Source organism: Cornus florida, unplaced genomic scaffold (assembly GCF_030987335.1).
Source record: "Cornus florida cultivar Cherokee Brave unplaced genomic scaffold, ASM3098733v1 CherokeeBrave_3.0.0_Hap2_Chr10, whole genome shotgun sequence".
Taxonomy (NCBI): Eukaryota; Viridiplantae; Streptophyta; class Magnoliopsida; order Cornales; family Cornaceae; genus Cornus; species Cornus florida.
In genome coordinates this window covers 44117068-44141820 of record NW_026775580.1, presented here as the reverse complement: position 1 = coordinate 44141820, position 24753 = coordinate 44117068, and the positions used below count along the sequence as shown (strand labels likewise).

Genomic DNA, 24753 nt, shown 5'->3' with positions numbered 1-24753 from the left:
TTTTATATTTATCTGAAAACAGTTTCATATTTTCTCCATTATTAAGAACTATTTTCAGAATTACAAATCAAGTAAGCTTGTATAATCTACCATAAATGAATTTTGATATAAAATTTTAATTATTTTATTTTCGCACGATCCTCCAATGGAATTTTTTTTTTTTTTTCAAAAGGTCAAAAAAAAAAAAAAAAAATTTTTGGTAGATCAAAATAAAAATGCAGAGCTCATGCTTACATTTTATCCACCTCATTGTTACCTTTTTTTTTTTTCCTTTAAACAAAAATTTCAATGAATAAATAGTACACCCAATAAAGGCAATCAACTCAAATGAGGTGCAGTCTCTTTTAACAGACCCCACAACTTATCTCAAAGAAGAAATTGCTTTTTTCGTAGGGACCAAGGGACAGGCGACCTTTGACCTTTTCACTCTTACTTTTAAGTTTTAATTTAACACACGTCATTGTGATTTCAATTTGTGGAAGGAAAACAACTTTGAAGGAATTAAAAATCAAAAAAATTGTACAAAAAAATTTATTTGGTTTATAGTTTCTAAAACTTTTTTCCAAAAAATTTAGGTAAAAAAATATGTTTATTATCGCTAAACAGTGTTAAAATCTTCAGAAAAAATTTTTATTTTTTCTGAATTTTTAAATAGTAGTACTGACTGTCCAAAAACAGTTGCAGATGTGATTGGTTAAAAAAGTAAATATAATTAATACACCTCTACTACTTTTATGAAGAATTAAAATCTTATTTTATAAGACAATATTACTCTCTTTTGTTTATTGACTATTATTTTCTTTCCTCCTTCCATCGTGTGTTTGTGTGTCCATATATAAAACATAAATGTGTATATAGCTTATATTATGTCAATGCATTATTTATTTTTTATTTTTTTTGAATTGTATTCTTTCCTTCTTTTTTTTATTTCTTTTTTTTCACTTCATTCTATACTTCTTTTTTTTATTATATTAAAATCAATTATTTATCTTTATTATCATCTATAATTATTTATCACTCGTCAAACCATCTTATATCTAAAGTGTGATTCTCATTATCACTATAATTCTTTCTTTCTCTTACTAAATCATTCACTTCTATAATTTACAAATAACAAAAACTCAATTATACAATTTTATTTCAACTAAAATTCAAAAAGTGTGATTATCCCATCACCACTATACTTCCCTCTCCCTCTCCCCTCTCTACTAAACCATTCACTTTTATCTTTTACAAATATAATGCACTATAAAAATAAAAATAATGTATTAACTATAAAAATAGTCCCTATCGTAACTACAATTAACCGTCCTCAAAAGTCAAAAATGTTTACCTACTTAAAAACTTCAACTAAAAGCTTTAGTGAAATAATCTGTACCGTCTCAAATTATTTTGTTTGGTCGATAACAAAAATAAAATTTTAAAATATAAGTACTTTTAATTTGTTCAACGGCAATGTGAAATTGAAACATTTATGAACCCTAAATAATTAGAACGATAATTAACACCACCTCCCGCAAGCAACATGTTATGTCTATATATATATAATTATATATGTATGTATGTATAGGGCAGTTCATCATGATCATGGGTGTGACCTTGCTTAACTGTCATGAAATAAACAGAATAGGAAATAGACAAATTGTATTAGATGTTGATTGTGATGTATCACATAAAGATTTTTGGATGTCCCAAGAACGTTAATTTAACTCCAGTTTGTTCTTACACAATGTCATGAGCTTTATATTTCTTAAATTGAGAATAAAAAGATGTCATTTATTAAACGTACTGATACTGACTCCACACAGACCACACACAGGTGTGAGGAGCAACTTCCTCAACGAGAATATATACAATATTGGATGCATATAGTGTATTGAGCTGGACATACCAAATATATGTTCTTTGTTTTTACACGATTATGCAGTATAATTATATAATGACAGGGGTCTTTTCAAAACTTAAAATATATAAAGAAAAAAAAATTAATAAAATTTAAAATAAATTCGTGTTATTCTATTATTATATCACGTCATAGTGGAAGAAAGTTCCTCGTCGGAGACAAGTGAAAATGTTGATCTTTTTAGGGCACAGCTTTTGATAGAGCCTAGTTTTTAGGGTGTACACAAACACAAATGTTACCGGATAACATAACAAACTTATGTCAGATTCTATATGGTAGAAAACTACACGTGCCCATCAGCATTGAAAAAATTGGACAGCAACGAAAAATTCTTTGGAATATTCAATGGTTTGATTTTCAAATTTCAAATGGTCACCAATGACCAAATTAAACCTAAACGCACCTATTTGCACCCATAAAAGAAAAGAAAGTACACACATGCACATAAGCATTTGTTGAAAACCCATCTTCAAATTCATACACATTTCATAAAACTATATACACATATTTTATACACAGAAAAGTAATATGTAGAAAATGGACTGTAGTAAAATATGAAAAATTGACATTTTCTCAGCATTTGACTTTCTCTTCCACTGAAATGGAGTTCTTGCAGTGAGCAATTGCAGCTTGAATTGCAGCCTGCAATTCTTCCATGGTGCTATTGCTTGTAGAGCTACTGTTAATGGTTTCAGTTGCAACAAGGAGGCCACTATTCGTCGGAGAAGTCCTCATCGACGCCGGTGCTGAGACCAGCTCCCCTCTCCTCCTTCCTCTCAACTCTTGTTTCCCTCTCAAGCTGCTTAAATTACCCGAAAACGAATAAGGTTGGCGGTAAAACTGTACATTTTCTGATCTCCTCCCGCCTCTGAAGGACAAGAGTGGCCTTACCATCCTTATATACCTCTTTAAAACATGACTTACATCAAACCTCAGCTTAATCTTCTTCTTGGGCTTCTCTGTGTCTCTAACCTCACACCCTTTTCGCCATTTCGATAGCCCGAAGAAAGAGAATGACTTGGACTTGGTTCTCGCCTTGGTTTCATGAGTACTACTACTATTGATGGTTTGATGATGAAAGTTATCGGTGTTACTGTTGATGTTGTTCGTGGTGATTTTGTTTGGGTTTTGGTGTTGGTCTTCTATGAGTTCTCGAATGGGAAGGGTAAAACTGTCCAGTGAATTGGTGGAGGAGCGAGGAGAGACGGGGAGGTGGGAGAGTAGGTGGAGAGGGAGCAAGTGGCCGTGGAAGAAAATGTCATCCGCCGGAGATAAGTCGATGGCGATTGAAGGAGGGGCGGTCCTTGCCTTATCGGCCGGGGAGGTTGTGGCGGTGGTGGTTGGGTGGAGGGAGATTGTGAAGGAGAATTCATGTGAAGGAGAGGAAGAAGTTGAAGGTGGTGAGGCTGCTGCAGTGAGTTGATTTGCTTGCTTGGCTTCACTTTGCTTCTCCTCCACTTTTTCTCTCATCTTTTGGTGGTGTAATTGGGTGTCCATAAAGACCACAAAGATCTGAATCAGTTTCTGAGTTCTATGGATAGTAGCAAACTGTTTGGGAGAGGGATAAGAAGATCAGGAAGCAGTGGAGAGAGAGAGAGAGAGAGAAAGGAAGGAGGGAGGAAGGGGAGAGACAGAGAAGTGGGGCTCTTGCCAATATGTAGTTGAGCTTAACTTGTCTTTTGCACACAATTCAACAATTAAATTCATCTATATTTTCATTAGACTATCATTTTTCTCTCAATATAAGAGAAAGGGTGTGGTGGGAATGAGACTATGAGAAAAGTGAAATCAAATGAGATGTTTAGCTTTATGTGTTAAGGTTGGTGGGTCATATTCAACTCAACAGTTGTGCAAGGTTTCGAGATAGTCAAATGTACATAATTTTATCTCTACAGATTATTTTTAGTTTTCAGCCCTAACATGTACATTGTTTATATGATGTGATACCAGTATTACGACAAGAAAACGTATAATTATGCATTACACAAAACACAAAAAAAATTATTATTTGGCTTATAGACTGTGACTTAAGATGATTGTTATCTACATATATACGTGTAACTGATAATGTGACGATGATACTTCCGTTATGTGTGATGAAATAAGAATTTAATTCTCAACAACAACTTATCAAACGCTGGTTGAAGAAAAAGTCGAATAGTGGGTAGATATTACACAAGAGTTTGAATGATGATTTTGCTTTCTATTTTTTCAGTACAAGTCCATTGCATAGCTGCAGAGAGTTGAATAGTACTCGTCTAAGGTAATTTGGAACGTTCCAAAATATTAGACCCTATATTTGCAATAAATAATGAGATAAAACTTCTCGGTGGTCAGGGCAAGGGCCAGGCCCCGAGTAGGAGGGCACGGGTCTCTGAGTGAAATAGTCAATAAATGGTGCCTCAAGCGTGCACAAAAGTGCCCCCAGCATCACACCAGTGCCCCCAAATGAAAATCTACGAATAGTTTATAGAATAACCTACGCTCTCGATAAAGATAGGCCAAGATTTATCCCAACATCTTTATAAATTGAGTTACCAAGCAAATCAAGTCAAAATAAATCGCGTAGCAATATGAGCTTAAACAAAATTCAGTCCACAACTTCACCCGTGCAAGGTACGGGTTTTGTGCCTAAAGACGAGAGGGATTGGGAGGGCACACTGATTTCGGGTACGACTGTTTGTATGTGAATATTTCATCCCAACGAGAAGGTCGAGAAATGATGCTCATATTATTGCGCACGTATTTAAACGTACACCCATTTCAAGAAGAATCTTTGATTATAGAATTAAGACTCTAACATAGATATCGTATCTATCACACACACACCATCTCTCTCTTCAATGTTCTCTTTTTGCACGCAACTGCTTCGGGAGAGGGGTTTCAACTTTCATTCGTTTTGTAGTCTGAGTAGCAATCTCAAAAGTGCTACTATATGTGTATATAAATTTGTACGGTATACATATACTATACATATATATGATATATATCAAAGTTACAATAGACCGCTTCAACTTTTTTCATTTTAATAATCCTGTCATAATCTTCTAAAAACACTGATGGTCTTTCAAAAACTTAGCATAAAGATTTTGTGAAGTTGTGGAAATTTTGTTTTAAGGGAATTAATATTTTTTATCTTCTTTTCATTTTGCGTGGATTGTGAACGTGGTTTTAGAACTCTTGTCATAGACGGTTTTGAGTGTGATATGAGAAAATATTGAAAGTCACAATTTTTAGAAAACAAGAAAGAGAGAAAATCTGGGAGTTGAAATTTGTAATTTTCCATAATGAAATTTTTTATCAGATAATCTTTATATATATATAGACATATATATTGCATATACATTGCAATCTATATATACATAATACCCACACACAAATATATACAAATACATATAGATAGTTAGATACCAACACAAGATTTAATTCTTGGATTTTGCAATCCAACATTGTCTACAATTTGTTCTGAACAAAATCATATGAGAAACAAAATCACATCCCTCTGATACATGCATATATATCATTGTGTGAAACAAGTTTGGCGGTGTGATCAAACTAGTCTCTTCCTAGTCCCTATACAAGGAGATTCGATAAGATATGTTTAGTATGAATATATACATATACATATATATATATAAATGCAAATGATATTATTGTCTATGAATCCATCACCACCCACCATTGATGATTTGATTAGAGAGGCAATAGGAATGACCCAAGTGTGTGACGGACTTTTAAGTCGGTGTTTGGACTAGTGGTCCAAGTTTCACACTGGTTTAACGTTGGACCCCACATTGGCCAATAGGAACCGTGTGATGGAGATTGGACGGTGATGAAAGTGTCACACCCACATGTTATAAAAGTTAGGTTAAATGGTATTGGTGGGACCACACGCACGTGTAGAATGTGGTCCATGGGGGAGTAGTAGAGAGGTTAATCATGGAGGATTTTTGTTTGTTTGGTTAAGGTCAACATCTTAAATCATGGAGGCATTATTTGGGTGGACAGGACAGAACTCATCTTCTCCACTTAACCACTCGATGTATAATGTATATGTGTATCTCTATATATTTAGAGATAAGAGAGAGAAGCAAACATGGCATAAAACAAAGACTTCAGTGTCATCTCGCAAGATCACTTGGTGGAAAAACTTCTCTCTCTTTTGCTTTTCCCATTTGCCAATCACCATCTCGTTCTCTCTCTCTCCAACCGTGAAAGGAAATCCCAACAAGCAAACGTGGTACAAGACAAACTCTCTCTCTCTCACACACACACACAAACACACACAACTATGATTAACAGGTGGAGTATAAATTTGAGCTTAACCAATTAAATGGGCACTCAAGACAAATATTCTTTTCATTTGCTATTTCAGTCCGTGTGGCATGTAATCTGGCCAAAGGGAATAAACAAAAGCACAGCCTAAACTTGTCAATGATCGGCTCGGCGAAACAAAATTACTTGCAAACTTTGTGGTAAGTAAAACTGTTAGTATTTCCAAGTTCCAAGTGTTTTTTTTTTTTTTTCTAACAATTATATATTGGAAACAGTACCGGAAAAGGAAGGGAAAAACAATATGGATCCCTCATTCGACACCATGACACATGAGGTAATATTCAAACAATATGGTACTTTTTTAATATCTACGGTCATATTAATTAATTATTAGAAAATAATGATATTTACCTGCAAGAAAATATATATATATAGATATAATGTATTGTGTCTATTCCATAAATGTCATCTCAGGACATGCACACCCATTATTGTACCATCCTTATAGGGTAAATTTCACCAGTGATAATCTAAAGGTAAATCCACAGTCAGATGCCCACACGGGCTAGCTCGATAAGACCTTTGAGAGGACAGCCCTTGCACCTCCGATTCAAGCCTCACCAATGGTGGCTTTGACTTAAATTATACACATGATATGTGAACGATTGCGATTGCGAACCATCTAAAGTCTAAAGTGATTAGTGTGTGAGTTGATTCTTCGTTACCGAAGAAGAAAAAAAAAAAAAGGGAAATTGACAGCTGGATAGCTCCTTTCTATCATACTTCTCCATGGTTGAAGTTCATATATATATATATATATATATGAAAGAAGTCTGTTACACAGCCAATAAAACGAACACTTTCACAAAGTTATAATTTAATTTCCAGCAATTCCACACACACACGCACAAACACGCGCGCACACATATTACATTGGAGAATGAGGCAGATGAACTCAAGTATACAGTAGTGTAGTTAGAGAAAAGATTAAATGTCATCTGTCTTTGGAAAAGAAAAATAGGTGATTTTGATATTCTGAAGGGCTTACCTTCCTTTTGGAAAGAACATATTAATGTTACAAGAACAGATTCAATAGCAGGATAAATTTACGTTACTTTGGGAATGAAGAACAGCTTAATGTTACAAGAACAAATTCAATAGCAGGATAATAATCACAAATGTCGATCCTATGAAGTAAAATCCTAAGAGTACTTATCAAACGCGTCCTACGTAATAGTATTATACGTTGAAGATTGCTTTCACTCAAGGTTAGGCTCTACGAAACAGAAGGGACAGTGTACAATTGAACATGTTAACAAAGAAGATGGAATTACCTCTAAAGTGTAATAATGCGCCCCCATCAGTATCTTGCACGAGTCTTCCAAACGAGGCAAGGCATACTTGGTACCTACCTGAGTCGGAAACATATTCTCAACTACATCATGCAAACGGGTACCAAAGTGGGATCCAAATGCTTAAGCCTTCATGAAAAACAGAAAGAAATCTGTACTGCCAGAAAGTTCTGCTTTCCCACTTATGATCGGCTCAGAAACAACTGTTAGTGCTTGCAAGATGCAGGTATATTTGTGTAAGGTTGGCTATTCACTTCCACTACTATATCTTGAACCATCTGAAAATATTAGAACATGAAAGAAATCAAGAAGGTTCCTGACATTAGTGTTTTTATGGAATGTAAGAATGAGAGTCGTCGTACCTCCAGAAGGTCTTTTTCCTTCCATGGCTTCTTTCTTATCCTGGCAGCTCGAGCAAAGGAAAGGGCCATCCCAAGGCCGTAATTTTCTTGAATTCACCGAGCCAGCATGTATTGAAATACCCTGTCCAGGTTTCATCTCTACTTGACAAACCGCACACATGAACAACTTAAACATGTTGCAGAGTGGGTATTTTGTATCAAATCTGTAACCCACAAACACATCAGATGTCAAAACAATAGACCTTTGTTACTTTTCCTCTTCACACATAAGTAGCTGTGCCTTCCCAAATAAACGAAATTTTAAAAAAAGATAAAATTACCAGAATTAGCATGCACGACCACAATCCCTGCTTACAAGAAGTAGAAGATTCAAATTTAACTAATAATAGAGGCTTCCACAGTACTAACCTTTCTGCAAGCATAGCTGATCCTTCCTCAAATAATTCCTCCACCATGTCTGGCTCACAATACTCTTTTTCGCTATTAGAAGACGACTCGGACGACTTCTTGCGAAACATGGACTTAATAAACACTCCTTTACCCTGCTTCTTCGGAGGCGGCATAGGAGGGTTTGTCTTCTCTGGAGGTTGTATATCAATCACAATGCATGTTGTATCATCTCGAAGTCCTTTCACCTGTACAGCTTCCTGCAAAAGGGTACACGAGGGGTCTGTGTTGATACTCAAATAAGGAATAAATAAATAGTTAAATACCAAAAACATAATTTAACTTACAATCAAATAAATAAATAAAAAATCAAGTTGTTAGCATACTTTGACAATTTGTGACGCTGCAGCATCTGTTGGCATCCCACGACAACAATCAAAAGCCACTTCCGCAGATAAAGCATCCCAAACACCATCACTGGAGATAATAAGCCTGCCACCAGCATTGGACATCTGCAGAAATAACATCACAAAATAAAATATGAAAAAGAGCTTGTGGAATGAAAACTTAAATGACCTGCAACAAGTATAGACCACTACAATGATAAGCAGAAAAGCAAACTGACAAATGCAAACAATAGTCGCCTCTGAGTACACCTAAGGATGTGATCTTGATTCTTGACTGCATGTGCATCAGCAGTCACCAAAATAAAACACACTCACAAATGACTCCTGTATACAGAGGGAAGTTTATATATCCCTTTTCACGACAGACCATGAAGACAAATTTGACATGTTCATATGTAAGTCAGGTGAGGACATCATGATCAGACCAACCTCCTAACTACTGATAAACATGATATCACAATGCATTCAAATGTAGTCATTTTTCTTATTGGGCTTAAAAAAGAAACACTAATTATTTACTTCAACAAAAAATTAATAAAATAAACATTTAGTATGAATCGCCAGCAAACTGGAAAAGCGACGAGTTTTCAAAATACATGGAGATATGAAATCCTTCAAAAATAAAGGTTACTGCAAGATGACCAAATGGACATGAAAATTTTCACTTTTCCAACTTCTTTCATTGAAAATAAAAATTGGCATTCCTGATAACTGCCTCAAAATAAAGATTTATAATCAAGCCAATTCAAAAAATGTTTGTAACTTTATGTTGCTTCAAGATCCAGCTTAAAAAAAATAATTCAAGGAAATAAAAGGCCAGTAGATTGGTCATGGTACGGCTGCAACTTAGGACGGGCCGGCCAACCCAACCCGATCCCAGCCCGAGATTTTTCGGATTGGGCTGGGTTCACCAACAAATCGGGTTGGCTTTGGGTTAGACACATTTCAACCTGGGCGGTTAGAACATGGTCAGCCCAAGCCCAACCCGAATTCTTGTGGGAGGACACATTTCCCCTCTGCTGCTACCGCCGTCCCTCTGCTGCTGCTGCCGCCGCCGCCATCCCTCGCCCTCAGCCGCTGATCAGCCGCCGCCACTGCCACCGCCGTCACTTCCAAAAATTAAAACAAAACCCATACATACAAGTTAGCAGTTGCAGAGAGAGAGGGGGGCAAGCTTGAGAGTTGAGAGACAGCGGCTGAAGTTTGCAGACGGCAAACCCGAACTGGAACAGCGGGCGATGGAAACTGAAAGATATGGGTTTTGATTTTTTGAACAATCTGAAATGATATGCCGATATGGGTTTTGGTATAGATAATGGCTTTTGAACTTCTAATTCTTGTAGATTTTGTAGTTGGCAGTTGCAGAGAGAGAGAGAGAGAGAGAGAGGGCAAGTTCAGAGTCGAGAACAAGAATAGAGATGAAGGCGATTGGGGAGGCTAAAATGATTTGCCCCAAAAATATTTTGTTTTTTGGTTTAGAGTTACTAATAATATAATCAAATATAATATATATATATAATCAAATATAATCAAATATATATATTATATTTGATTATATATATATATATATATTTGATTATATTTGATTATATATATATATTATATTTATTTCCGAAAAAAAAATCTCAACCCGTGAAACCCGGTCTGACCTGCCCAAAATATTCGGGCATGACCATAACCCATGTTAGGTACAATTCGGGCTGGCCCAACCCAACCCGATTTTGGGTTGAAGTTGGGTTGGGACTGGGCTGGGTTGGGCCAGCCCAACTTGCAGCCCTAGTTCATGGTGTCCAACTAGAGCTTTAAATGGTAACCAACAATCTACTAGACTTCATGTATGTCTAACCAGTAAATTTAACTCAATTCGCTTGGAATTACCTCTCTTGAAAAATTTCTTGTATTTTATGCTTATCAACACTCAAAGGCTACATACAACAATAATTTTCATGAAAAAAGGAGTCATTCAAATTGCTTGTTAAAAACACGATATAGAGTGTTTGATCCCGAAGTGTTAAATGAATTCGGATCACTAGAAAACCCAACTCTTCCCAATAGTGTTTAGCAAAAATAAATAAAATAGAACAGGAAGCAGAGACCCAACCTTAAAATGCAAAAAATCAGAAGATAGGGTTCACAACTGCTGTGCAATGATACCCTCTTGAGTTATATTCACCAACATACTTGGATGAAGTTGTCCCTAGATGTATGTTACATATGCTTAAGGTAGTATTCTATTTCTTTTTGTGTTTTAGCCTTATTCATTGTTTATTTTAAAGTACTTTAATATAGAAAGTTAGTTTGAGTTATTTTTCCCTGAGTGTGGCGGATTAGCGAATGTTGAGATGCATGTGCAGCAAGACAAGAAAATATATATTAGAAATGAGTACATTTGTGAAATGATTGAAGTAGCATCAATTGGAGATAAAACAAGAGAAAATAGAATAAGATGGTTTGGACATATACAAAGAAAACCACCAAGTGCGCCAGTTAGGAAGAGCGACATGGTCTACATTGAGTACAATTCTAGGGGAGGGGAAGACCAAAGTTAACATGGATAGAGTTAGCAAGGAAGGAGATATGATAACAAGTGATTTATAGCGGAATGTAAAAAATTGGAATTATGTAGCCGACCTCAAGTAGTTGGAAAAAAGGTCTTGTTGCGGTAGATTTGAGTTATTTTATACTAGTTTTGTAGAATCTTATGATCCTATGACTCTCATCCTCCGAAACCCCAATCCTACATAAAATCCCAAACCTGAAAACCTTAATTTCAAACATATTTATGATGATATTGTCAAGTGAGAAGTAAGTTCTATCAATTCAGTGAATATACCCTTGTCCTCTTTGGAATAATTCCAGACATCACAACCCCAGAAGGAAACCAACTGGTTCCAGAAACAAACTCAATTGGAGAATTCATGGTTAGGAAAAGATGAGAAGGCGGCAGATGCCTTGTGTACAATTCTCATTAAAAGGGTTATCTGAATTGTAAGATGGAAACTATGATCTCATTCAACAACAATCTGCTTCACAATGGAAAGCAAGTAGAGGTAAACAATAGAACTAATTTACATATGCTTTTATGCAAGAAACAGCATGAGTGACAAACCTTCACTTGCTTTACATATGGAACAGGAACAATGAACTCCCCGACGTCCATATCTCCAATAGATCTGGAAAGACACAAGCCACCAGGCCAACATCTCAAAGGACCAATCTGAAATGAAATTAATTTACTAGTAAGAAAATCGTCACAATCCACAACGAACTTCCACTTCTTATACAACTTTCTTTAAGGACAATGAAAACTTGAAAAGATGGAAAGAAGTCCATGGTAGAGGAAGTAACAAAAAAATGTAATAAGTTAATGATGGGAAGCTTAGAAAACCTTTTCCTTCATACCAATCACACAATTAAACGCATACAACTTTCTAACCTTCCTTCAGGGCAAACATATGATCCATACCTTCCACATCACATACAACTTTTCTTCAGGATTAGGAAAGACATAAAAGTCCATAGAAGAAAAATAACTAAAATATGCCTAAATTAATTCCATGATAGGATCTGCAGTAAAACTTTTCCTTCAGGCCAAACATATAATTCAAGATATAAGTTTTATCTTTCCACAAAGGATCAACAATGCATCACCATTATCAAATTTCACCTCACAAAAAATTGTAGCACAACAATAAATATCAATAACTTATCAAGAGAGTTCATTATAAACTTGTAAAATTAAACATCTATTTCTCCAAAAAACAATCATCCCAGTTTTCATACACACTTCCCAAAGTAATTCATTTATCATTTAATGGTTCTACTAATCTATGATCAAGTATAAAGAAGTATATACCTATTAAATTTGCACATGGATGGAAAAAAAAAAAAAAACAAAGACTACTAGAGAAGTTAAAACAATGAAAATTTATAACATAAAATAATACCTGCGTACCACCACCAGTGTTAAGTCGACCAACCTCACCGCCACTTGCAGTAATACGTTCTCTCCTGATTAAAGATTAAAAAGTAAAGCCTTAACTTAAGTCGCAAATTTTAAGTGATGCAACAACCCCCCCCCCCCCCAACCCCAAACACACACACACACAAAGATAACTTACTCTTCTTCACTGCATTCAAGCCTATGATCTGCTGACAGATAAAATATTCCACCGTCAGCAGATTCAAGTACGCAACGTGAATCACCAACAGATCCCACAGTTACAACCCATCCTTCAATTATCACAAAGGTAACTGTTGTTCCTGAAGTTTGTGCTGAAAGTGAATCAAAACAATATGTAAGAAAGATGTATAAATATATAATGCACGGAGAGGAGAGAGAGAGACCTTGCAAAATTTTAAAACTGATTGATAATTAAAAAGGAAAGCATGGTAGACTGGTAGTAACAAACTAGCAACACTGGACTAGATTAGACAAAATATACATAAAATCCTATCACAAGTCACAACTTTTTCTATATGTAACAATATTGTTGAATTAACAGGAGCACCATAGAGGATGCAACACGAGATTTAATGCGTACCAGAGTCACAAAGCTAGACTCCCCCATACAAACAAATCAGCTAAAAATATCAACAAAAGCATAAACAGTCTGAAATCTCCCAAACATTTAAAAATAAAGTGTCTAGCATCAATTTCTTTCACTAAATAGATATCTCCAGGTCCTCAACAAATCTCCTGTTTTTACTCCTGAGTCCTGCCATATGCTCCACACCAGCCTTACACTCCATATCGTCAACATTTTATTTTATTTTTTGATAAATAAGCTTATTGTACTCTTTTTACTCACATTACCTCCTATCCCAGCCAGCAAGAAGATATCCTGCAGGTTGAGAATAACTCAGACACACCAAACCAAGAGCGCAACATGCACAACAGCTCGAACTCCACCTCACTATAAAGGAGATGATTGGGGCTTTGTCATCCTTGCACATTCAACACCAACTAGAGATCATCTCCCTTTCCTTGAGTTGTCCATTGTTAAGATTTATGTTATATGGACTCGATTATGTGTCTTGGCTAGGATTTTCATCTGTATTGCATATATCAAAAAAATCTAAAAAAAGACAAGGGAACAAGGCTAAATATTTATTCTTTTAATATTTTCTACATTTTATGGTGCGAAATGGTATTTTTGTGTAACATAGATTTTTCAATATAGACCCTCATTTTCAAACAATGTAAATAAAAGAAACATCATAATAGAGGTTTATCTATATTATATCATAAACTTTAAATTGTTGGATATGTTTACTAGGTGCATGTCCAACAGATGTGTCGCACACAAAGTGCATACACATAACCATACGTCGTGCGTTCAACATGGCTACTTTAAATATTTAGAAAAATCCATGTAACATGGACCAAGATTGCCTCCATGGCATCTGTGCACACACAAACAGATACATTGGAGGGCACTTTAACCTTCCCAAATTTCTTTTTAAGAAAATCCAGACCCATCTCGTCCATGCAATTATTCTTGTCAAGGATCTACCTATTAGGTCCTCCACCTCCTCACACATAGATGAGATATACAAGAAATCAAAGAGATCACCCATGGAGTCAAACCCTCAGTCCAAGTAACCTATAAAAGTGGGGAGCCACCAAATCACACCACTATTACCCAAATCGTTCCTCAAACTTGACACTACTTTAAAGCACTTAAAAACACATAGAAGATACCTCCAATGCCCCTTCTTGCCCACGAAAAATGATAGCATCAACATACATCAGCAAAAAGAAGATGGGATACTGCTAAATAATAGCCTCCCTCACCAACCACAAACCTGCACCAATAGCCACATCCATTGTCCTGCTAGTCATCCTACCCAACGCCTTCATCACTGTATCAAAAAGAAAGATACTGGGTATCTCTCTATCTAAACCCCCTCGAGCTAGAAGAACCCCATTGGAAACCATTTACTAGGATAAGGAAGTCAATTATTGATATATACTCCTTTTTCCACTACCTTCATTTCTGCCCAAAAACTGTTGTAGTCAATGACATGAAGCAAAAAGCCCTAGTGAACATGTTCATAAGCTTTCTTGGTTATGATATGTCATTGGGTTTTATAAAATGACTTATACTTAGTTTAGATAGGTTTCATGAGTCAAAGCTTGAAGTATAAAAATTTCAAGCCAGCATTCTCGTAGAAAAACCTGGTAATTTATATAGGTTTATGTACTTAAATTCGAAAAATATCAGTTTAGAGATTTGGTAATGGTTTTTGAAACTTATGGGACTATATAATGAAATTCTAGTCCTAGCTGTGACGCCTATACGAATAAAATTGTAATGCCTGACTTTTTTTCCTTCTCTTCTTGTTTTCTTTAGTTTTATGCACTTCTATAAACTTTGATGAAAGAAGAAAATCTTGTTATACTTTATATTAGTGTAACCCTTCTACCTTTCAATTATTAAATCGTAGTCACATAAAGGGACTCAAAACAACCAAGAATTCTGTTCATACCCACACCCAACACGCGTACCCAAGTCCATGTACCATAGGCTAAGAACATAGGATGAGTTTCCCAATAAATATAAGATCAGATTGGTTGACATTTCCAGCTATATGAGATATTTGTACCCATCAAAAGCAATATTATTATAAGACAAAAAAACATAAATATAATAATATTATTATAAGACAAAACCATATGGTATCACCAAGATAAATGTTAACATATATAGTTAATCAACTAATAATCCAATGATAAAAAAATAATAATAATAAATAAAAAAATTGCATGAAACAGATTGTGTTTGCTGGAGCATTAATTTAAAAGATTCCACATCTTTCACAGGTGGGGGTCAATAGTTTAGGGTAGGGATAGGACGAGATTCCCATGGAACGTATCCAGATCAGATTAATTGACCTTTATGACAATCAGAATATCATTGTACACTCTGAAAACTTGGATAACATGCATAAGTACTTTGAATATAGTAAGCAACACTATTAGAGTTCGAAAAATTGAATGGTCCATGAGAATAAAAGTTTATATGTGTAGTTAACCATCTACAAGTCCAACGATTAACAAATTTTCATGGGATTGTGTTTGCTGGAGTATTACTTAAGACACTACTCACTAATAAGTAATGAAAAATAAGCCTTTTTTTTTACAGAAAGTTACTAAAACAAATATGTTTCAATGTATTTTGCTTATATCATATGTATTTTACTTCTTTGCTAATTTTGTCAAAAGCTGAATCAACATATGTACTTTTCTTTTCATTTTGGAAGAGTAAAGTGAAGGTTGGGGTAGTGTCAAAGGTAGGATACATACATAGTACATAGGAATGTTAATACATAGAAAGTATTAGTTTTATATACTTAGAAGTATACAAACTCTATGTTTTTCCTTTAAATAACTTTGAACAATACAATTTTGAACATCATAACAATTATAATATAATGGTAACTTAATTTTCCATATATGTCATGATTAAGTCATCTTTCCTGCAAAACCTTTATTAATACTTTTCTCTTTCAAATGTTGATCGCCAATTATTTCTTTTGACTTCTCTAACATAAACATTGTATTAGATGGACTCTTCTAAATGCATTGAATACCTATGCCGATCACATGATACTAGGGTATAGGCATGGAATATGTATTTGACATGTCTAGTTGGACATACATCTAGAAAACATATCCAATAATTCAAGTATATTATATAATCATGCATAAACTTCCTATTTGTATCATTGCTCCAGAAGTGAAATGCTGGTGTTGGGTGTCTTGCTAAAAAATAGAAGAATATTATATACACACACACACACCCCAAAATAATAAAATAAAATAAAAAGAAGTTTATCATGCGGGCACTCTCACCGTGAGTTCGTGCCCTCAACCAATTGGATCAAGAGGGTGACATCACATCACAATACTCTCAATCCAACAGCTGTGAATGCAAGCTTGCTTGGGAAAACCATCATGATAGCATTTTTCCGTTAAAAAATATAATATCAGATGTGTTCACATATACTTGGGTTTAAAATATTGATAAACCTAAATATAAAGCACAAATCTGCTTATTCGTTCTTGAGACCATGTAATATGAATATTCCATTAATACACTTGAATTTTTTTGCTAGCTACAGGTTCACCAATCACATATAAATATGGAAGGGAAAATTCTAAAAGGAAATGATTAGTGTAATAATAAACAGAGATTAATTGAGCAGTTAGTCATGCAATATAAATTACATATAGAACCAGTATGAAAGTATCTAAGTGACTAGCCATATCATTATATGTATTGACATGATTGTGTATTTCTGTAGTGTGCACGAAAATCCTCCTGTTATGATACAGGACAAAATCCAGGGGAAATTTTACTGTTCACAAGCAGAAAAATCGACATCCAAAACACATATCCGAGTCCATGTAACATATGAAATGGAATAAAATTGAATAGATATGATCATTGTAATAACAAGCAGAGGTTAATTGAGCAATTAGTTGTGCAATAATATATGCATATATATAAATATATATACTGGTAGTGCTAGTGCTCCTCATGGTTTGCATACAATAGTGACTTAGGTTTGTTTCTCTGTTCGCTATAGTCCATTAGTGGGTCTAAAGTCTAATCCTTCTTGTCCGGCAAGCAAGCAAAGGGAACCTGCTCCTTCCGTCCCTCCGTCTCACCACAACACAATCTGTCACTCAGTTCAGTCAGATTGTATATATATCATAGAGAACAATTATAAAAGTATTTGTGTGATTTAGATTGATCATATGTCTTGACATGATTTTTTTTTTGCTTAGTGTGCAATCTTGGTATTATACTATTGGCAAATCATAAGCTAATATTACTGTTCACAAGCAGAAATGCACAATTCAAAAGTGCCAGAAATTTGATTTCTATTTTTATGGTTTAAACAATTTCTTTTGAATTAACTGACTACCCTTTGTGACCATATGTGACAGGCTCGTAAGAAATAGAAAAGAAAATATTCATACCTCTCTCTTGGAAATCTTTATCTGTTTTTACAAATCCGGCGACCATAGCCCTCGGTAGTGCCGAAACCCATTCATCTCTGTTAAGATCTGAAGGTACAGCAGCCAAAATATTGTTAAGGAGATTCTCCTTAGAGTATATAGCAGCTGCAGAGCCATTGTGTCCATCAAATAGCTGCATTATTAAAGTTTAGTGAGAGCAGGCCACAAAAATAGGACATAAACAATGAGGCAACTAGACCTAGGTTACACAGATAGAGCAGCCACCAATCCACTGATTTTATACTTCTATAATCATGATTAAAGTCTTTAAAATGCAATTTGAAAGCAAACAATGGAATCCATAAAGCCCAGTGAACGCATAGATGGCGCATAATTTGTGAACTATGAAGTATTCAAATAAAAAATATTGAAATTACTTTTATGAAAACAAACAAAAATTTATTAATGAAGAGTAACTTTACTAAGGAGAGGTCTTATTAGTTCTCACAAATAAGGAGAAATGAAATAATAGAACAAAAATTTTTAAAAAACAAGAAAGCATGCAATACTACAAAAATGGAAGAAGGAAGAGAGTCTCTAGTGAAGAACTCCAGTGTGCTCCAAAACACCGACATTTGAAAAACAAGCTTAACCCCAAACCATCATAAGAATGAAGGAAATATCCAAAAACAAACAACAAGATTTATAATGAGTTTGCCACCAAAGGAGCACAGACAAGGCCAATTTAGGACTCTCTAAGACCCCATATGAAAAAAAAGCCCCAATAACTGCTCCATGAAACACAAGATATATAATAGATCTGTTGAGGTCACTTCATATCACCACACATTCAATTTGGCTGGTTAGAGAACGACCACCACAATTCAATTTGCGGAACTTCTAAAAAGGAACCAATTATATGAATGGCCTAAGGTAATGAACAAATAAAACCAGAGATCCCTGTAAAATATGCAATAATTTTCAACGGATTAAATCACTTATTAAATAGAGGCCCAAATAAAAGCAATCAACTTGACCCATATCCAGGTTGAAACCTGTTAGAGGATTTAAATATTAAAATTACACCCTCTCTAATAGCTTAAGGTTTTAGACCAGATGGTTGTTAACAAAACCAAACAACCTGAAAGTCTCTAGATAGTCTCCTACCCATTCCCACCCAATCATATACAAAAGATTCTAAAATTTGCAAATCATCTAATCTATTAACTGAAGTGCAACTCTAAATTCCTCAGCAAACACACTATTGCCATACTACATATTAACAATAAAATTAAATCGTTAACAAAAATCCGTGATGTTTGTAACAATTTGATGCATAATCCTAAACCGTATGCATAAGTTAATATTCAGAATAAAAATAAATAAGCACGATATCACAAACTACATTCATCATAATACACAAATGTTGACTGAAATGTAACTCTAAATTCCTCAGCAAACACAATATTGCCATACTACATGTTAACAATAAAATTAAATCGCTAACCAAAATCCGTGATGTTTGTAACATTTTGATGAATAGTCCTAAACAATATGCATAAGTCAATATTCAGAATAAAAATAAATAAGCACAGTATCACAAACTACATTCATCATAATACACAAATGTTGAGCTTCTTAAACCCTTCCAAACATCTCTATAAAGGAATTATAATTTGCATTCAAACACTGGATGACTGCATCCCCCTGATTGCTCTTTGATGACTACTAGAGCATAAAACTTTAACCTCATAGCATTGTTATAGAACTCCAATGTTCAACTGTTTGTTATGTAATACAATGGAGTACCTTTTCATGTTTCGATGTGGCATGTTGACGAAAAATAAAAAGGAAAAAGAAAGAAACGCAATGGCAAGGCCAAAGGATATGTTGGGAACACATACAGTAATGGCAGGAAAAGACTCATCAATTGTCCCTTTAAACATATGATTTGAATAAAATAAGAAAGGAAACAGAAAAAAACAAATATGGAGATGATAACCAATAAATGGATGAATGAGGGAAGCACGGCCAATGTAGGAAAATAGATAGAAAGAAGCCAGCATGCATAACCAGTAAAATTATTTGCTAGACGGGTTAATATATAATGAAGGGCAGGTCATTTATAGCTAGGAAAATGGAAACATTTACAAACAAGTGAGCAACAATGACCAAGCACAACTTGCATTATCTTGCACCTCCCAAGTTAAAAAGGAATTTAGAGGTTCCCATCTTTCCCTCGCCTTCAAACACTGAAATTACCAGCTAGCTCCTATCAGCTCATTTTTCAAGTATAAATAAAACGGATATGCGCATATCACATAAAAATGCTAATTGTTTAAGCATTCTCGTAAACAACACAAACAATATAGCTCTTTTAGTTTGTAAGAGAAAACCATTGGTACTTTTGTTGACAAACAAATGGTATGAAAAAATATGAAATAAAAAAATAAATCAAAGCACCTTTAATGTATCTCGCTCTTAATGGAGACGATATCATACATCCCTCAATTGATTAAACCTTACAAGGTATCTCAATAAATTGTCAACCAAGTTTAAAAGCTATGCAACAACTAGAATTCATTGAATATGCATACAACCTGATCGCATTAATTTTATAAAGCAAAAGGGTTTCCCTAGAGAGAATAGATGCCTAAACATACCGCGAAAACAGAGTATGTGGTAACTCCATCTCCTGCCACCCGTTGGCATTCGGTTTTTAGTAACGTGAAATCCTCCCCTTTCTTGCTTTGGCTAGCTTGACCATGGGAAATCTCTGGCCTCTCAATCTTTTCACTTGCTAATTCACGCTTGAGCAATACCGAAAGCGGGACCGTCTGATGCTCACCCTTGGAGGACATTTTTCGGCCCCTCAAAATCCTAATAGAAAAACTTCTTCTTCTGGAATGTCCCCGCTTTGATAGTCAATGTGTTAATATTTTATTTAATCAACACGAATCCCAGAAAATCCTGAACCAAGCAACAACATATCACACAAATCAAACCTCTTGAATAATTATTTGTCCCAGTAATCAACGATTACTACATATAAACACATTGGCTTTATCACAATCGTTTTTCCTAGACCAAGCAACAAACATCACAGAAATTAAACCTCTTCATAAAATATATATATATCGTTCTAATAACCAAAAATTACAACAAATAAAAACATTAATTTCGTAACTATTTATCTATTTCGAAAGACTAATAACCAAATTATAGACAACTTCAAAGCATATGAGACACACATGGCACTTTGTGATCAAATATCACGTAGTTTAATTTAATTGGCATCTGATTAGAAAGACCTTTGAAAGAAAATAAGATGAACAAAATACACAAAAAAGATTTTAATGATCCAGTTTAACTAATTTTCAAAAAAGAAGAAGAAAAGCCAAACTTCACCAATTTGTATAAAGCAATCGATAAAGGGTCTTTCCCCGAAAAATTAGAACCGATCGTAAGTTCTGGATGATCCAAGTCAATGCAGATAGAAATTCTTCCATAAAAGCACAAATGCAATAGCAAAGATACGATAGAAACAAAAAAAAATTTGCTTGAATCCATGAAAGGACGGGGCAGGAAGAGAAAGAAAGTAGAGAAAATGAACAAACAGGAAAAGAAAATGCGAGAAAAAATACTCACAGAAAGATTCTTCAACGTCGGATGCTCCACGCGAAGGCGAATTTGATTAATTATTTGCAGTCATCGAGAAACGCGGATCCCGGCGTCCACTGCAAAAATTCCTTCCATTGTAGAGAGAGAAAGAGAGAGAGAGATGGGGTGGGAGGGCGCAATTCGCAAATGGAGCTGTTCGTCTCTTTTTGCATTACTTTTTTTCGTTTTTGTCATGTGCTGACATGTCCAGAACGCACCGTTCGTTAATTCGGCCCGATTAGGAGAATGGAGTTAACGTGCGCGTTGGGCCCACGTAACTAACTTGCGCTTGTGGGCGCGTTTTTAGCTAAAAGCAAAAGGCCACAACGAGCGGAACCAAATGCTTTCCACTTGCACTCAGTAGTTGCACCCAGTTGTTGGAGTTCATTCAATTGCAGATACAAAAATAAATAAACAAAATTACTAATATGAAAATAAATTTAAAAATTTATAATAGAATTTTATGTATATTACTTATAAATTGAGATTTGAGAGGACTTTATAAATCACCTAGTGCATAAAATGAGAAGAAAATAATTCTTGCACCGAATATAGTTCTTACCTCTACTATTTTTTTTTATTGTAGAGTATTTGGTAAATTTTAAAGGTCGAAATGTTAACTCTTGTTAGCATTTTGAAATTCACTAATTATAAGAAAATTCTACTTGGTTTGTAAATTTAAAAATAATTTTTAAAAATATAAAAAATAAAAAATTATTTTCAAAGAACTATAAAAAACGATTATCTAAAAAAACATATCATTTTATAATTGAATTTTCATAAGATAGTTTCAGAAAACTGAACCAAACAAAGTTTTTTGTATATTTTTCTAATTTTCAGTCCTCAAAAAACATAAAACTATTTTCAAAATAATAAATCAAGCAAACCCTTCTATTTTAAAAATTTTACAAAATCTTGAAACATTATTTCGTGGTTAGTGCATTAGTTTATTGCTTAATTTCATTGCACCGCAGAGAATTGTACACTAAGGTCATGTTTGGTGTGAGTGTATGAAATTAAATAAAGTGGGAATGGATTGTTTTTGTTTCCATTCTTTAATTTGGTAACTTATTTTAAAGTTGGAATGATGATTCTTGTCCATTTTTGGAGAATGGTGATTTCCACTAATTTATTCAATTTTCCAACTAAAAGAATGACCATTCCATTCCCACTTTAAAAATAATAATAATAAATAAATAAAACATTTAATAAAATTTCGGCTATATATATATATTTATATATACATATTTATATATATTTTACAAAAATAGAATGTTTTTATGTGCAACCAAACATGGGAATGAGAATGGTCCATTCCATTATCTGATTCATTCAATTCCCACCTTATTTCATTCAATCACACCAAACTAGCCCTAAAGAGATTTGATTTTATTGTGAAACTTACAAGGCAAGAAGTATTGTGAAACTGTGTTGGTAATAGTTTTGGGCACTAGATTATTATTATTTTACAAGGCAAGAAGTATTAGACGTTTTTTTTTTTTTCGTTCTATTTTGTATGTGTATACCGCTAGGCCACTTGCCGTTGGTGAAGTGTTAAAAGTTAAATTAGTAAATACAGAGAGTCGAAACTTAATACTCCAAAATTCACGAGGCACTAGTCCACTAAACTATGGATGTATCTGTAATAAAAATTCTCTTAGTTATTATGGGAAAAAGAAAATTTAAGCACTCTATCTTGAAAATAGTCACTTTATGTAATAAAAAATATATATAATATATATATAAATAAATAAATAAATTGAACTAAGACAAATTGACACATCACAACTATACTACCCATGTGCATCATAAAACTCCAAAAGAATTGACATATTAGATGTTCAATGTCGATAAAACTCCACTCATTTTTGTTTAAATTTTATTTATTTATTTCCCTCCCAATATATGCTAACAACATGAGTGTGACATTTGCCTCACTAGTATTATCATTAAAAAGTGATGACTTACCACAGACAGATAAGAAATTAAGTGGACCCTATTGATCCTTTATTAAAAATCAAGCCGACTTTAGTCGGCCAAATGTGAATTTGCATGCAATTATGATTAGCTTTATCGGGTGTGGTGCATGCTAAGAGTATTCACCATAGACGGCTCACGATAGCACTATCTAGAAACGGAATGAGTCGAACAAAAGTCCTGACAGAACGGAGAGGCAATGAAAATAAATAAATAAATAGATAAATAACGTTTTTAAGCCGGTTATAGAGAGAGTTAATTTATTAATTAATTGTTAATATTCTTCAATTAGTGACAATAATGGCGTGTCACGTATTTGTGCGTGTTTTGCGTCTTCGTGGGCCTGGGCTGGCCCACTAACACTGGGGCACCGATTTTCCTCAGTGATGATCCAACCACCTAATGCTTTGACCTCCAAGTCGAGATTTTCCGAAATCCTCGGCGTCAATTAGCTAATGAATCTTCTATTCCCACGCGCATTTGTTTCCCGTGAATTATACTTTTTGGTTTTTACTACTATTTCCTAATTTTAAAAATCACCTTCCCAACCTACCTCAATTTTATAAATTAATTTATAGAATGATTGTTACCTAACCAAAAATATATACTCCCTCCATCCCGATGTAAGTATGTCCCTTGTCTCATAATAAGTGTCATGTTTGAAAAACCGTGATTTAAATAAGTGTCGTATTTAGAAAACCGTGACTCACAAGTTGTGAGTAACAGTTTCCCAAATATGATACTTATTAGTTTGAAATTTTAAATTCAAATGACATATATAGAAAGATATGAAATATATTATTTGAAAAAAAAAAAAAAAAAAAAAAAAAAAAAGAAGAAGAAGTAGGTGGACTATTATTTTGAGACAGAGAGGGAGTATATTTTTTTTGCTATTGATAAGGTGGCGGTATTGCAAACCGTCAAGTTTTAAGTGTACCCCACTATAATATGATCTTAGGTTTGAATCACCTTCCCCTAACTCCAATAATTACCAGATCAAAATATATATATATACATACATACAACAGTGTTCAATTGCTATATATATATATATAGTAGTGTTCAATTACTTCCTGGTGAGCAGGGAGCAATATACTCACTTTTACTCGTAGCTTTAGGATCTAATCCAACGGTTAGTGGGGAGAATAATTATTTTAGGAAATTAACATTATTTTTATTAGCCATTAATTATGAAATGACTATATTGAATACATTTTTAAAGAAAAAAAAAATATTTAACCATGATATGCCATCACCCCACCACCACTGTCACCACCACCTCCACCACCACCACCACCTACACCACACCACCTCTACCCAGACAGATTTGATGGCTACTTTCGACTAAGAATTACCAAATCTACAAATTAATTGGCATCCTTATAATTATTGGTGCATGTGGTGGTGGTAGGTGGCAGTATGGTGGTGATGGAGGTGGTAATGTTGTGATGTGGTTAGG

The 24753-nt window shown here is 34.3% G+C and overlaps 2 protein-coding genes and 1 long non-coding RNA gene across 3 annotated transcripts; 1 reads left to right on the top strand and 2 right to left on the bottom strand.

Annotated features, from left to right (window-relative positions):
• Nucleotides 1-2334: 2334 nt before the first annotated feature.
• On the bottom strand, nt 2335-3671 carry LOC132279185 (BRI1 kinase inhibitor 1-like). Its single transcript, XM_059781120.1, has one exon. The coding sequence runs from the start codon at nt 3398-3400 to the stop codon at nt 2477-2479; it is 924 nt and encodes a 307-aa protein (XP_059637103.1). The 5' UTR covers nt 3401-3671; the 3' UTR covers nt 2335-2476.
• A 2233-nt stretch (nt 3672-5904) lies between these two features.
• LOC132279186 (uncharacterized) lies at nt 5905-15453 on the top strand. Its single transcript, XR_009471235.1, has 4 exons — nt 5905-6143; nt 6279-6378; nt 6454-6512; nt 13515-15453. It is a non-coding gene; the product is annotated as an uncharacterized LOC132279186 (long non-coding RNA).
• Nucleotides 7154-21479, bottom strand: LOC132279183 (probable protein phosphatase 2C 12). Its single transcript, XM_059781119.1, has 10 exons — nt 21306-21479; nt 20321-20627; nt 17679-17850; nt 12808-12961; nt 12634-12697; nt 11796-11903; nt 8666-8791; nt 8301-8539; nt 7893-8095; nt 7154-7808 (listed from the first exon to the last, which is right to left on the bottom strand). The coding sequence occupies exons 2-10, from the start codon at nt 20516-20518 to the stop codon at nt 7777-7779; spliced, it is 1296 nt and encodes a 431-aa protein (XP_059637102.1). The 5' UTR covers nt 20519-20627; nt 21306-21479; the 3' UTR covers nt 7154-7776.
• Between the last annotated feature and the right edge of the window lie 3274 nt (nt 21480-24753).

Excerpts from the sequence above, each read along its gene's own strand:
- LOC132279185 (XM_059781120.1), bottom strand. The coding sequence starts at position 3,400 with ATGGACACCCAATTACACCACCAAAAGATGAGAGAAAAAGTGGAGGAG.
- LOC132279183 (XM_059781119.1), bottom strand. The coding sequence starts at position 20,518 with ATGTCCTCCAAGGGTGAGCATCAGACGGTCCCGCTTTCGGTATTGCTC. Across the intron at positions 11,904-12,633 it reads ACACTGGTGGTGGTACGCAG|ATTGGTCCTTTGAGATGTTG; the intron begins GTATTATTTTAT and ends ATTTCATTTCAG. Across the intron at positions 7,809-7,892 it reads AGGAAAAAGACCTTCTGGAG|ATGGTTCAAGATATAGTAGT; the intron begins GTACGACGACTC and ends TAATATTTTCAG.